Here is a 16,262-nt window from a genome sequence, read left to right on the forward strand (position 1 = left end):
TATTGTACCCAAAACCATCTGAAAATGAGGTTGAGTGAGTCTGAAATCAAAGGCATCGCGTACTCGCTGTATTTTATTTTCAGTTAATCCACTTAAAGTTTTCAAACTGTGAAGTATGTGGATTTCAAGTTGAATCTATATCCCGAAGCAATGACAGCTCTCTTTGTGAGAGGTGTTGAATAGCCTTTCAGAGGCAGTGACCATTAGCACCGCATAGAAAGTAACTACTAAAAGTGTTATGATAGCATTAGTCACTACATATTTGTTTTTATATAGCGTTTAATACCAAAATGGTTGACATCTTCAAGCATTTTATTTAACAGGTGCTACTTTTACTCAATGTACTGCTTCTCAAAATACAGACTTGGGATTGCAATTGTAAGTTGCTTCACTAAGTATTCACATGTTTAAGCCAAGTTCTTAATTACGTAGGCCACGCCCCTTTTAGAGACAATAATGTTTTCTATCTCAGTTAAAGCACTGTGGTCCACAATAGGCTGATGCCTACAGATCTCATAGACTAAACTTAAAATTGTGATGTAAAGCTGTGGAGTCAAATCTAAAACTTGTGGAGCAGAAAGGAGGAGTGACCACTTTGCTTCTCCATGACACTTACTCTGCTGTGTCTCTGGAATGGCAGGAGCACAACTGCTGTACGTATCAGAGGCAAGGGTCTTGCACTTCTGCAAAAGAAAGTCGAGAGACTGACCTCAAATGGCTTTTAAAACCTTCAATTACTTGAAATAATATGCAGTATCTGGGTTAGGTAATATTAACAAACGCAATGGAATCTACTTTAGGTTCCAATGCCCACTGCACAGCCACGTCAGTGAGTGATTGAATCAAATCAATTACATTTCTCAGTTTAATCTTCTTATTAATTAATGTCACCTTTATTGTAGCGAAGAAGTCAAGCATGAAAGAACTATGAGTACTTTGATGTGCATTTCACCACTCACCTAGGTAATATTAACACATTTGCGGGACTTTCAAGAAAGAAACTGTAGATGAAGAGCCTCATTTTAACGCTCAGTTGCATGACTCTTCATATAACACTTTGATATGTGAGGGGGCATGTTTCTAAAGCAAAAGACTGCAAAATAAATCACCTCAAGGCACTTAAAATCATGTAATGTGTTTATTTACTGCTCATTGGTGGCTTCTTATCGAGGGCAGCGGAAAGGGAAGTCTGCTACAGCACTGCAAGCTGCTGCCCGCGTCATGGCATAGCTGCCTCACGAGAAGCCACGTTCAGACAAGGCGCCTGCGCCTCCGTCATCTTGGCTAGGACTGATTTGCAAGCACAGCCCTCCAGTGAGCAGACAGCCCTCTGGATCCGTGACCAGACTCCCAGGGCCAGGCGTCTGACTGCCTCGCACTCTTTCATGTTCTGTGACAACTGAGGCGCGTAGTGTCTGGGATAACTGGACAGATTTGAAAAAGTGGGAAGGAAGAGGTTGCGTAGCACAAGCTTTAAAGTCAGAACAAAGAGAGCTGGGATCACAGAGAGCAAGGTGATGACGGTGACACTAACTCACTGCCAGGCCTTGTTTGCCACACAGCGCTGCATGCTGGGATTTGTGGCACAGCTTCTAGGAGATAGAATAGAGAAAAGAAAAAACAAGCACGCGCCTCCCGAGAGTGGTGCGGGCACGGTTGGGAGAGAAGTCTGCTCTTTTTCAAAGCACATACTCGTGCTTGTGGCGCGCCGCTGCGCACTCCCACAAGGCGTATGCCGCCATAAGCCCGAGTATGTGCTTTGAAAAAGATCTGCACGACGGCTAAAGGTCTCCCAAGCAGCGCATGCGCGCTGCGTAGGCGAGACGTAAAAAAGTGTATCTGAACTATTTTCAAGTTTGTGGTACAAACTTAAGTGCGGAAAGAAACCTTGCATTGTTGACTCTTTGTCTTTGAGCTGTAGGACAGGAAGTTCGGAAGACTCTAGTTGACCTTGGTCATGAATAGGGCCTTGACTTGAATGAATCAAAAGTTGTACTATGGTCAGCACTATTTTAGAACGATTTCATTTTGGAAAAAAATGTAAATGCAGGATGAGACTGTGGAGGAGTACATTACAACTTTGAGGAAGCTGTTTGTTACTTGTACATTTTTTGCACTAAATGTGGAAAGAATTAGAAACCAATTTGTTTCTCACTGCTGTTTGGAAAAGATCCGAGACAAACTCTGGCTCAAAGACGAACCTCTTCTGTGTGATGTCATTGCCACAGCAAAAAAAGGGGGTAACCTATGCTGAACTGTGTGGAGAATTGAACTGTGTGGATAAGAAAAGTGTGGACGTGAGTGCTAGTGAATAAAGGAGGCCGTGGAACTGAGCAAAAAACCTGGTCATTTCAAAGGAATTATTTTCGATATGGTATACAAGATCAGTTAGCAAACTTTAAGGGATGTTCGACCCTGACCGCTGTAAGTAATTGACGTGTTTGAAGTGGACATTAAAAAAAATGCTGTAGAAGTGTTCGAAAAGTAAAAAGGGAGGTCAGATAGGTGAGCAAAGAAGTTGTGATACAAGTAAGTGAGTGGTGTGTAGGTAATGCCAGTGACAAAGTGAGGATTGAGAATGTGGAGGTGTATGTTATGCTAGATTTTTGTTCAAGACTGAGCATTTTTGTGCCACTCCAAGCATAAAAAAAGTTGCACAAACGAAAAGTAACATTTAGAGGAATTGATATTTGTCCTCGGAGAAGATGGGCAACTGACCAAAATGATAGGGTTTTTTAAAAAACTCCCATTGAGTACTAAAGTCACTTTACTCAGGGAAACGTTTATGTTGCTGTTACTGATGAGAACGTGCTAGGGTAGCCGTACCACAAAGATTTAGGGGTCTTCCTGGACTAAAAAGGCAAACATCGAGTGTGTGTGCATCAGTGATGGAGGACTGTGAGGATTTTCCAAATCAGAACCCAGGGTTTTGCGTCAGAAGTTGAGGTATCTCTCAAATCATGCTCATCAGATTAAGTGGAACTGTGCCTATTGTAGCCAAGGCTAGAATGATACCATTTAATGTGCAGGAAGCAAACTGTGAAGGGATAGGTGGCTAGATTGTCTGATGAAAGGATGATTGTGCCTTTAGAAGCGACCAAATGGTTGGCCCCAATTGTGGTAGCACACAAGGGTGGCAGCAAGGAGTATTACAGTGCTGACAGTTGTAATTTACCATGGGGGATGATGTTGAATAAAACATGCTATGAACTTTTCCATCCTGTGTTGATCTATGTTCTCTGCATACGTCACAGCTAACATTACGGATCATATGACATTACTGGTGCCTTTGTTGTTTACCATAAATCATAGTCGTCTAATATCGCTAGCATTGTCCCGCTGTACAGGTGGTCCATGACAATTTGAACCATTATGCATCGTTTCTGTCAAGTGTACAGTAAAGGTTTTGGCACTCGGTGTCACAGACTTAGTATTGGATTGTTGGGTAGAAGCCGTTTTTCAGAATTTCTTTTCCCTTTTCCTCACCCTCATTCAGATGGCTGTCTTAGCTCTTAATAGTTCTATCCCCATCTCCCAGCTCTGGGCCTTTGGTCTGGCCACCCCTGGGATGCTCCCTTGAGTTTATTACTGTCGGAACTCCTTCATTTCTGTAGGAGCATTCTGAGTACCTCTCCCTATTGGCACGTAGGATGTGTGCTGGGGTATGGTAAGTGGTGTCAGCTGTGGCTTGGCGTGCTCCCTAACTGGATTGCATGAATGTTCGTGTTTTTGGGCACTCCCGCGCCTTTAAGATTTGTGGTGTTAGCAGTTTGCCATAGGCCCTTGTCAATTTCATGACTGTGTTCATTTTCCTCTCATTTCTCCACCACTTCCGCTTGGATCAATTTGGTTTGGTTTTAGAAGTGAAGATAAAAGTGAGAAATTCACCTCAAATGCTTGTGAATATCCACAAAGTTATGAATGTTTAGTTCACCTCATTTGCCTTATGTATCGGTGAACACTTCTTTAACCCTTCCTTTGGAACGTCCACACATGTCGATGGCACTCAAATACACCTAGATCAGAGGTCTTCGAACTTTTTTGCTCTGAGCCCCCCTTAAGCAAAATGTTCTGAGGTCGGGCCCCCCTCCAAAACTTTTTGTATGGATTGGGGGAGCGGGAGGGACATGGCTATGTTCAGGGGCAGGCACCCTCCCCCGCAAACAATCAATCACAGAGCTAAATAAACCATATTTACAATACTTGTGCCTCAGTAGGTACTGGTACTCTAACAAAACAATGGCACTCCTAGGTACCATTCAGAAAAAAATTCAAATACTCAAAGACCTAATTAGCCGCCACATGCAATTAATGCTGTCCACAATGATTCACGAATATGTCCACCATATGAGTTTTTGAGAAAATGTATCAATTTCCTTAGTGCACAATAACAGACACATGAAACACTTGATTCACTGAACATAATAAAAAATGAGCAAAGTGTCCCCACTGAAACAGAACCACAAGGGAAAGAAAACAACATCTTTTGACGTCTGCAACTTTAACAAGCAAACTAACAACATGGGGACATTGAAACAAACATTAAGGACAGTAGACTACTAAAGATGATTTCCTGTAGTTGTTCCTTTTGAGAAACATATGTACAGGAGTATTCTGCATGGAAATCTATCTGGATTTTCCCCACATTCACTCATTTATTCCCCTGTTGCTCTCCTGGTGTACATCTGACATACCTACCAACCGTCTACCATTTTTGATTTCCATAACCTCTTGCAATTTTCTATTTGCCTTTTCCATTCATAGCATGTTCAATTCATCTTACTATTCTACCTCACGCCTCATCTTTTTCCACCTAAACCTCTGTCCACCTTCTTCCTCTTCCTGTCTTCATAGACCTCCACCCTCCTAACTCCTTAACACCCCAACTAATTCTAATAATGTAGAATTACGAGCACTTTGATCCTTAAACAATCACTCCACTACAGACCCAAAAAGTAAATAACAAACATTACAATTTATGACGCCAATAGCTTTAACTTTTTCAAATGACAGACCTTTACTGTGAAAACACAAAACACTTACTTACATCGGTTCTCGTGTGTATGTAATGCGAACACCTGACAAAAACTCCCATGTAGCAGCACCTGCCTGCATGTGGCTCCTCTCTGTATACAAATGATACCAGTTATAATCCTCATTTAAGCTGTTTTACTATTTGAGTGGTGCCTGAACCCTGTATCGAGAGGGCTTCTGTCTATCACATTTCTGTATTCATAGCTTGACTGACATTGCTCAACATTCTGTCCCAACAGCTTGCAAGACTGGTCACTGCTATATGGTCCGCAACTGGAAATGCAATGCATACAATGGTATACATTACAGTGTTACCAGGGCAGAGGCCTTTGACTGAACCACGGCACACGCCTGCGATAAAATCTGTGGGCCTCAGAGCCATTGGAGATGACTTGATAAGTGGCACGCACTGCATACACTGTGCCTCGCGCTCACCAGATTTCTTTTTAGGCAACCTCCTTGACCCTGCCAGCACATTTACTGACCCCTGCCCTCACTGTACTCCGGAATAAACGAAGACAGACTGGAAATGCGTCAATTAAAGGTCGCCGCACTTCCAGGCCATCTTCATTACATGCAGAAGTATTCGCGCCCCCTTGGGAACCCATCCACATCCCCCCCCAAGGGGCGCGCCCCACAGTTTGAAGACCACTGACCTAGATGATAACGCCACATGTGCAACACACATGTGTAACTTACATGTTTATGCTTTTGTGAATCACTGCTAATTCAGTCATGTGTCATAAGCAAGGACACAGCTTTAGAAATTGGTTCCTATCGTTTTAAAATATTTTTGAGTATTATATTAGCATGTTTAGCATTTGTGTGCTTGTTTGAAATATGTTTCATAGATCTTATTTGAATTTGTTTTTTTTATTTGACTAGTTAGTCTGATTATTGTAGGTCCTATGTACGTAATGATTTCAAAAGCACTAACATTGTACTAACTGGGGTAGATTCATAAAGCTTTTCTTGTGTGAATAAGTGTAACTTATTCCCAGAAATTCAGGAGTCCATCACTCCGAAGTCAGCAGTAAATCAACTTACTCTCAGAAAATAACGAGTGGATGGGATCCTAGATCTCTGATAGACTCCAAACCATTTTTAGTCAGTAATCCATTGTGTTCTTTTTTTCAGGTACAATGTCACAGGAGATCCGACCGGCTGTGGTTGAGAGAAACCAGGGATCCCTCTACACCCTGTTCGCCGATCATTCAGTGGTGAAAAACTTTGACCAAGTGGACATTTCCAATGGATTGGATTGGTCCCTTGATCATAAGACCTTCTTTTACATAGACAGCCTTTCCTACAACGTGGATGCCTTTGACTACGATGTAACAACCGCCAAGATTTGTATGCAATTTTCTTATAAAGAGAGCCTTGTAAATTAATTTTAGAAGACGTTAACGTATATATCATGTTAGAGACTAAGATTGATATTCAAAATTGCCTTGACGTGGTCATCAAATACTGAGGTGGGGAGTGCTTACCTGCAGGCATGGACACCCTTAGTTTATAGCTTTGGAACCTGACTGGGTTTACTTACCACTTTATGATTTCAAAGGTGATAAACAGAGTACTATGATGTTGGGAATTAACAGAACCATTGTTATTACAATACATAGAATATGATTGTTATAATATTGTCTAAGACAAATATTGTTCGGCAATGACGCTGAACATCCAGTGATTCTGGGCAAATCACTGAATCTCCCCGTGCCTAACAAACATGAATGTGTCTCAAGTAATGCAACTGGTGCTATGTAAGGCTCTCTGATACCCGATTCGGTTCAAGTTCGCTCTATATAAAACTCTGTAAAAAAAAAAAAAGTATCAAAAATATTGTTACAAAAATATCACCCTATTTGAGTTAATAATAGAAAATCTAATCCCAAAGGAAGTTTTGTAAATGATATTTAAGATACAGTATTTAGGCACGTAAGGGATACGATCACATGGCTGCAGCCTGCGCTCTGGGCTGATTTTTCAACCAGAAAGTGCTTCCTGGTCTGAACCGTACCTGTATCGTGCTTTCGAATCATGCCCAATCTTGGGCATTTTTACACTGTAAGGCCCATAGGTTTCAAGGGGTTGCATCGCTTTTGCACCATTTACCATTACTGGTAGACCCGGGAATACGCCAAAATGCTACGCCTTCCCAGGGGAGGTGTAACAAGGAGAAATATGTTTCTTTCTCCTTGTTCTTTCCTCTTTGTATGTGTGCTGCATTATGCAGCACACGTAGAAAGATGAAAATGCCTCAGGGAATTGTTGCTGTGCAGCTAGGTGCCCCTTCCTGCACAAAAGCAATCCTGCCTACAATGAAGTCACCCTTCCACCATGGTGCAAGAGTGCCTGCGCTGGTGCTAGGCAGCCCATTGTATTGCATTTTGTTTAAGGTGGTTTGCTGCACTGTCACTTAATGATAAATATGGCCCTAAGTTGGGGAATGAGCCCTTCTCCAGCCTTGCAATGCCTGTAGCTAGAACAGGTTAGGAATGGTCTCTTCATCCCACTGCACTGTCCATTAATAGAGACAGGGAGTGCAGAGTATTCAGGAAAGGAAAGTTAGAAAGAGAACAAGGAGATGGTGAGGGTGATAGGAGGCCAGGTAGGACTTAAATATACTGGAATGTTAAGAAGGAGGGTTTCCCTGTATGATTTCAAGGAAGGGAAGGAGAGAGGGAAGGGGTGTGGGAATGTGAAAGGACACTAGAGCCCTCATTACAAGTTGGTTAGAATTTGGTGGGGTACAAATACTATAACCCCAAGGAGAAGTTTCTCCCATATGTGGTAAATGCCCCCCTTTCTGAGGCTTCAACAAGAAAATGAGGCATGACCTGCAAAATTGGGCCCAGATTCACTAACACTTTGTCATGTTTTTGTCCCAAAAGTGATTCAAACCGGCCCAAATTGTTACATTGGGCTCTCCTTTCCAGCACAAAACTTGTTTAGCACTGGAAAGTAGCCCTAAGCAATGCAAAGTAGCACTGTGCAATACTTTGTGCTATTTTGCATCACAGGGCTTTACATTGGGTGGGCTTTGCAACCACCCAAGGTTTCTGATACAAAGCCTTAGCTACTAAAAAAAATATAAGAATAGTAAATCTATACCTCCCTCTATGCACTTACCTCCTCAATGTTTTGGGTTATGATATTTTGGTAATGATATTGTGACCACTTGATATTCCTTCTTCGATATTCCAGAATACAGTCAAAGGAAGAGTTTTGCTTAAACTATAGTTCACATTGAGCTATGCAGACCAGTATGAATACAGAACTGTTGTCACAGAAAAATAAGTATCAGTGATCGAGCCTACTTTGATATGCGTGGAATATATAGTACGTACACTTTGATTGAAATGCTGATCTCTTAATTCTCATCGGCAGCAAACCGCCGACATATGTACAAGCTGGAGAAGGATGAAGGCATCCCTGACGGCATGTGCATCGACACGGAGGGCAAACTCTGGGTTGCCTGCTACAGTGGAGGAAGAGTCATACGGTTAGATCCTGAGACAGGTATGTGCTCATTAAAGAGAAGCCAAATCATGGTTTAAGATAGATGTTCAAATTACTATATAAAGGGCCACGTGATATGTTGTTGTATGTAAATAATGTATTATCTTCAGGCTGTGAGAAAAAGCCAAAGTTTAATACAACCAATGGAGGAACGCAAACTCAAATTCACACATTGATACAATACTTCACTAAAAAATTACGCATTGATACAATTCTTCGCTAAAAATAAAAGTAATGCATATGTCACTCAAAATGAATAGCAAATCAGCACCATAGGGACTTTTCCAAAGTTGAACCATCTTCTCCTTTAGTAGTGGTTAAAATTGCCTAAAAAGGTTAATTGATTCGATTGCTTAGGATATGCTGAGTAGGCTCAAGGCCGACACCCCCTGTAGTTATAAAATGTACAAGAATTAATATTTTTGATAAAGATTGGACACATTGTTTGATGCCAGTGTTAACAGCTTTAGCTTGCTGTGCGAGGTCTGCGAAGGCTTGTATTTAATTCGCTTCTTACTCTAACTGTTGAGAACAACTGACGTCTTTGTAGGTAGGTACAAAAACATCTTTCCCTTAGCACAGCCAGTTTTCAGTAGACTTATTCCACTGTGCATCCATGGACACCACTTCATCACAACAACAGGAATAGGAGAGGTCATATCATGCACACTTTGACCCACTGATGACATCAGAAGGTTGACTTCTTGTGCCATTATTAGCTCCTCAGCAGCCTGCTATCTGCTGCTTAGTGGCTAGCATAAGGAAAGGGAGTGGAATTGCATTTATATTGCGCTTACTACCCCTGACAAAGCGTCTAATGTGTATCTATTAGTGAGTTTTTTTAATGTGGGCGTGTGGCGGTGTGTGTGTGTGTGTGTGTGTGTGTGAATGCATGAGTGTGAGTGTGAGTGAGTATGTATGTGTGCGTGTCTCCCCCCTCAATGGCAAGATTACTGCCCACCATTGAAAAATGGACACATTGTATATCGCCATGCAAGCAAGGCCCCACTATTTAGGGACTTTTATGGTTGTCTATAATCTAAGGGTCAAGAAAATGTGGAGGGGCAAGCGGAAAGTTTTGTGAAACAAGACTTTCCAACACTAACAGATAGTCAAAAGCAGTAACTTGTAGCCCTGATTACAGAAAACGAAGTTAAACCCACAAGAGAAAGAACATGAAAACACAAATGAGTCACATACAGGCAGTATTACCTACAATAGCCAGTAGATGGCAGCAATTGACTATAATATTGTGTTCAAGACATTGACTCTTCCAGAGATGTTAAAAATGATCTCGTCTCTCAGCCTTGTTTATCAGTATCATACTTTATTTATTTATTTATTTATTTATGCATTTTTATATAGCGCGGACTTTACCCGAAGGCGTCAGAGCGCTTCACATTAGGAACAGAAATGAAACATAATGAGAAACATTACAAAAGAACAGATTGCAAAAACATACGTTACTTACATAAGGTAATAGTGACAATTGTGAGCAAACAAAATACATGAGGTAGTAAAAACTGTGAGCAACCAAAAATACATGAGGTGGTAAAGGTAATAGTGACAATCGTGAGCAAACAAAATACTTGCGTAAAAATTGTGAGCAACCAAAATACATGAGGTAGTAAAGGTAATAGTGACAATCGTGAGCAAACAAAATACTTGAGTAAAAATTGTGAGCAACCAAAATACATGAGGTAGTCAAAAGTGCACAAAAGGAAATAAAAGTGACAAGTGTGCAGTTATAAGAGAAAACAGAGTATAATTAGAGGTATAGTCCTGCAATAAGTGCTAGACACTCAGTCTCAGGAACAAGTGTTACGTGGGCAAGGTGGCACTTGTGCAAGTATCAAAGGTAAAGACATGTGAGAGGTAGCAGCAGTGTGTTGCAAGGGCAGAGTGGTGTGTGCATGTTACAAAAGGGCACCGAACACCAGTACATGGAAAATACTGCAAAAAGGCAGACCCTCCAATCACAGGCATACACTGGGAAGGCACTTCCATGGTCATGGAAAGTAGAAATTATCAGTAGTGGGAAGTCTTCCTCACAAATAGCAAGAGGACGTGAATTACTTTTGGAGGTGTCTCTGGAGGAGGAGAACTTTGAGGTCCCTTTTGAAGGCCTGGGAGGAGGTGGTGGTCCGGAGCTGGGGTGGAAAGGAGTTCCAGATTCTCACTGCGTTGCCTGAAAAGGATTGGGCCATTGTTCTTTCCTTCTTGAAAGTGGGAGGTTCAAGCAGTAGATTCTCCGCATTGCGTGAGCGTCTAGAGCCACCAGAGAGTTTCAGTTTATTCGCCAGGTAGCTGGGAGATGAGGAGTGCAAGGCTTTGTGGGTAATGCAGGTAGTCTTGTAGATAGCTCTAGCCTCGAAGGGAAGCCAGCGGAGGGTGGATAACATCGGTGTGATGTGATCACTTCTTTTGGCCCCATAAATGAACGAGCTGCTGAATGGAAGACAGACTTAAGTGGGGACAGGTGAGATTTGGGGAGGCCAGTAAGTAGAGAATTGCAGTAGTCTAGTCTAGAGAGGACCAGCGATTGCACCAGGGTTATAAGGTCCTGCTCCGGGAAGAAGCGACGGATTCCCCAAAGAAGGCGCAGTTGGAAGCGAGCAGATTTTGCAATAGAATTGATGTGGGGAGTTAGATTGAGTTTTTTGTCTAGAATGACACCAAGGGATTTTGCACTGTCGACAATGATGGGTTTATTGTTTAGTAGATTAATCTGATCTATCCATGATTGAACCGGGGGAGGAGAGAGTGAGGAGGAGAAGAGGAGGAATTCAGTTTTGGAGGGATTCAGAATCAATTGATGAGTTGACATCCAGTTTTGAATGGAGTCAAGCGTAGATCTTAGGATGGAGAGATCATGAGTGGAGGCAACCTTGAGGTAGAGTTGAGTGTCGTCTGCATAGAGATGATAGTGAATCCCCGATTTGCTTAGGAGGTGTCCCAGTGGTTCTAAGTAGAGATTGAACAATGTTGGTGCTAGTATCGAGCCTTGGGGAACACCTTGACCCACCGCCACAGGAGAAGAGAGACTGTTCGCAATTTTGATCATTTGAGATCTGTCAGAGAGGAAGGATGCAAACCACTTAAGCACAGTGCCCTCCATGCCCATTCTCTGTTGAAGAATATTGAGGAGGGTGTTGTGATTAACAGTGTCGAAGGCTGCGGAAAGGTCAAGGAGAATTAGCAGACAGGACCCCCCTGAGTCGAGTATCCTCAGCGCATCATCAACCACTTGCAGAAGGGCTGTTTCAGTGCTGCAGTTTTGGATGAAGTCGGACTGACAATTGTCAAGAAGATCATTGTCCTTGATGTGACGAGAGAGTTGTTTTGCTACACATCTTTCTGTGATCTTCGCAAGAAAGGGAATGTTAGTGATGGGGCGGACGTTGTTGAGGTCATTCGCATCAGCAGTGGGCTTTTTTTTGAAGGAGACAGGAAGGGAGCCTTACCAGAGGGAGAGGTTGATCAGGGTAGTCCAATAGGAAAGGGAATGGGTATAGAAGTCAAAGGCAATGGCACTGGGGATAGGGTCAAGAGAATGGTTGGAGGGCTTTGTTTCCCGTATGCACTTGAGAAGGGCATCTTCAGATATGGGGTCAAAGCTCTGCCAGATGGCTAAGGATTTGCGCTCCTCTGGAGGTGTAGGATGAGCAACCTGATCCACAAGTGCTTTCACTTTTCCATCGAAGAAAACAGCGAAATCCGCTGCTCTCTTTGAAGAATCCTCCACCTTGGAGGTTGGGGGAGAGCAGCTCGGAGTCTTGATGCTGGAAGGAGTGTTCCTTGAGATAGCTATATTTCTTTGTAATACCCATGACCTGTGATTTTTTTTTTTTGTGTCACAAAATTTATATTAAAAACACGAATGTAATTCAGAAAGATTTTAACTTACTGCAGGAAAAAGAATTCAGACTGTGAAGTTGCCCGTGGATAAAACGACGTCATGCTGTTTTGGCGGGAAAGATTATTCTGAGATGTACGTGACCTCTGCCACCGATGGCATGGACGAAGCAATGTGGGCTCGGCAGCCTCAATCAGGAGGCATTTTTAAGGTAAATGTTGTCATTCACTAACTACGGGTTACATTGTTCCATGATAAATGTTTTAGATATCAGGTATCGTTGACCAGTACTCCGGCAAGGTAAGATGGTAAAGCACCTTTTCCAGGAAGAAGGCGGCACATGTAGAAAGTCCGCATTATTTCGTGACTAGATTTATTTATTTATTTAATGCATTTTTATAAAGCGCGGACTTTACCCGAAGGTGTCAGAGCACTGTACAATAGAACCAGTTACGTTACATGAGAGAACTGTTGCAGGAATAGAACACACAAAAATAGCATGCCATAGAATCCAAGCGACGCAGGCATAAGGTACACAATCTGAAGCACAGCAAGCACAGACTTTACAAGCAAAAATATGAATATATATGACAAATTTTACAATGACTAAAGAAGGTCTTGGTGAAAAATAGCAGGCCATAGAATCAAAACATCCCAGGCCAAAAGGAACACAATATCAAACGCAGCAAGCACAGGATGTACAAACACAAATATAAATATATGTGACAAATTTACAATGACTAAAGAACTTCCTGGGGGGTCTAAGAAGGAGGGAATTAGTTCTGAAAGTGTCTTTGGAATAAAAGAGATTTGAGGTCCGCTTTGAAGATCTGGATGGAGGTGATTGAACGGAGCGAAGGAGGAAGCGAGTTCCAGATTCTCACCGCATTACCTGAGAACGATTGTGCCATCAATTTTTCCCTTTTGAAGGAGGGGGGCTCAAGAAGAAACGTTTCCGCATTCCGAGAAGGTCTTGAGCCGCCAGACAATTTCAGTTTATTCGCCAGATAGCGAGGAGAAAAAGAGTGCAAAGCTTTGTGGGTGATGCACGCCGTTTTGTAGATAGCTCTGGCCTCGATGGGAAGCCATCGGAGAGAAGACTGGATAGGAGTGATGTGGTCACTTCGTTTGGACCCTGAAATTAAGCGAGCTGTTGAATGGAGGACGGATTTGAGGGGGGAGAGGTGAGATTTGGGAAGGCCAGTCTGAAGAGAATTACAATAATCCAGTCTAGAGAGAACTAGCGATTGGACCAAGGTTTTTAGGTCATTCTCCGGGAAGAACCGACGAATCCCCCATAAAAAGCGCAGCTGATAACGTGCGCTCTTTTATTGGACCATAAGCTCATTTATATGACCAAACTGTAGTCAGAAAGAGGAATATGTACCCAATGGCCCTAAATTTCCCTGCACCTCTGAAGTCCCTCTAACCTACAGTTCCATCCATTAAAATATCTGAAGTTGGTGGCATGGAATTGGTCAAATTAAGGCCTTCAGGAGTTAGAAGTATTGAAGTTTTGTCTAAAACGGAATTCTATCCTAATTTGATGCTTATCCAACAACAATTACTATTCGGATTATATTGGGCACTTGTGTTAGTGGGAAAAGCTTCAATTGTCTAACCAATGGCAATCGCTCTGTGTAGCATTCCAGTCCTTCCTTTTTTTGCTTCCCACGGCACTTCAGATTAGACCCACCCATATGCAATTCAGCCTTGGTACTGTTCCAATAGGAACAGTCTAGTTTAAGCTGCCAAGCTAGTTCCTCTCCAAACCGGAACACAAGCAACCTGAGATGGGCTTTGGCCTAGTTCGATCTCTTTAGTCGGTGCAGCTTTGATCCAGTGGCACAGTGAGCACGGTACCCACACCTGTCCATAACCATGGCATGTTAGGGAGTTACATAAAACTCCCAAAAAGTGATGGGAGCACTCACCGTTATAACCTATGTTTTCTCTGCCCACCATGCCACTTGACATCACACCCAGTCACATGCACATCAGCATTAGTCCAACTGCAGCTCTCAGATATAAGAACTTGTTGGACTTGTGGCTCAGCCGAGTTGATACTCATGAAGGTTCATGTTTGTTTATAAAGAAATTTAGTGTGGGCTTAATGGGCTATATGAAAAATAATGCAGCAGTATCATGATATGTTGCCGTGTAGTGGGTTTTCCGTAGTGTGTTGGTATATTCTCATAATGTCATGTGTCTGGTTGGATTCAGTTATACAAGTGGGTTGTCATGCTTTGATGGTGATTGATTCATTCATTGAGTACTTATAAAGTCCTCTGTTACCCCTGTGGTTGTCCTGGCACTCTTTCTAGCTTTACTTTAAACATGTATTTTTGTTGCTTGACATCTTTTTTAGTGGCGCTATCTATTTTCACAATGTAAGAGAACATTGGAATGTTGACAGCTCTATTGCAGACAGTAATGAAGCAGTAAACTATGAACACTGACATCAGCGTGATGCTGCCAACAACAGGTCAATGCCCTAATTTAAGCGCCTTGGATTAGCCCTCTCTCCTGCAGCGGCAGCACGGCAGAGGAGCGTAGCCCTACTGCTTTCAACAGAGTAAATAAAGGAAAAATAAAATCACTTGTTATTATCATTTTATTTGTTCCTGCTGAAGCTTATTTACGGGGTGGTGCTTGGCTGCTCTGCATTCGGAGCAGGGGGGGGGGGGAGTGGTGGGCCCTCCATAAGTGCGCAACAGCTGGTTGGTCGGCCCTTTTGGGGCAGCTAAACAGTCAAGCACACTTTGCATGTTCTCCCCCACGGTGCATTGCAGCCTGGGCGGAGAACATGCCCAGGTTCCTATTCCCTGGCTGAGCCCCGAACTACGACGCTCAGACCAATTACAACTTGTGATTGGTCAGGGGAGCCTGGGTGCCTCCTGTTCCAGCTGAGCGGAGGGAAAATGCAGAGTGAGGACCCCGACACACCCCACCCTACCACCCCTGATACATTCTAGCCGCGACTGCTCTGCTGTCTCTCCAACATATGTGGCATGCAGGGGAAAGAGGGAGACAGAGCTTGTGACCAAAGACACACAGTGAGCTTTCTTCTCTCCATCCACCCTTGCTTCACAGTGGCACTGGAGGCGAGTAAGAAGGGAGTGGAATGGTCCCATCAATTCCTGTGTCTTTGCCAAACAAAGAAAAGGTGTTTGCCTGAGCCTAGGGAGCAACATAACATGGGTTGACTACTACCTCCTTTCACAGCTCTGTTGTCCATGTTTGACAGTTGCTGCCATGACCCTGCACCCTGCCATAATTATTAAATATACACAGAAGAAGCTGTGAAACAAAGCTCGGAAGGAAGGAGGAGGACATTCTCCTATGGAGCGCGGTTTCTGTAGACTCTGCCAATCGAAGAAAGGCAGTTTGGAAGAACTGATGGAGTTTGGAAGAACTGATGGAGAATAACTTCAGCCTCCTTTCACAGCTCTTCCTGTCTATTTCTGATACTTATTGCCATGGGTCTGTATACAGCAGTAATCGTTCAACGTACACACCCGGAGCTGTAAAACAAAGGCTTGTTGGAAGTTTAGGACCTTTAGGGGCTTTTAAACCACAGTGGCTTTCGAGGGCTTTTGTTTTTAGTTACAACATTCAGCCCTCATAGCCTGGATAGTTCGAATAGCCTTATAGCCTGCTATAGCTGGTAATACTGGCCATAGAGCGGTCAACCTCAAAGCTGGGGAACGGGGTTCGAGTCTTGGCAACAACGCTGAACATCTTGTGATTCTGGGCAAATCACTAAATCTTCCTATGCCTAACAAAAATGAATGTGTCCTCGTGTAACGAAACTGGTGCTCATGTAAAGCGCTCTGATACCCGATGTCTC

At 43.0% G+C, this 16,262-nt stretch overlaps 1 protein-coding gene across 3 annotated transcripts in view; it reads left to right on the top strand.

The window, feature by feature from the left end:
- RGN (regucalcin) overlaps window positions 1–16,262 on the top strand; it is a 137,230-nt gene that overhangs the window by 118,853 nt on the left and 2,115 nt on the right. For all 3 annotated transcript variants that reach the window (XM_078658217.1, XM_078658216.1, XM_078658215.1), the window contains exons 4-6: window positions 6,172–6,387; window positions 8,425–8,556; window positions 12,469–12,623. In XM_078658217.1, the coding sequence (XP_078514343.1) occupies window positions 6,172–6,387; window positions 8,425–8,556; window positions 12,469–12,623 (503 nt within the window). The remainder of the gene's footprint in view (window positions 1–6,171; window positions 6,388–8,424; window positions 8,557–12,468; window positions 12,624–16,262) is intronic.

Source organism: Lissotriton helveticus, chromosome 8 (assembly GCF_964261635.1).
Source record: "Lissotriton helveticus chromosome 8, aLisHel1.1, whole genome shotgun sequence".
Lineage (NCBI taxonomy): Eukaryota > Metazoa > Chordata > Amphibia > Caudata > Salamandridae > Lissotriton > Lissotriton helveticus.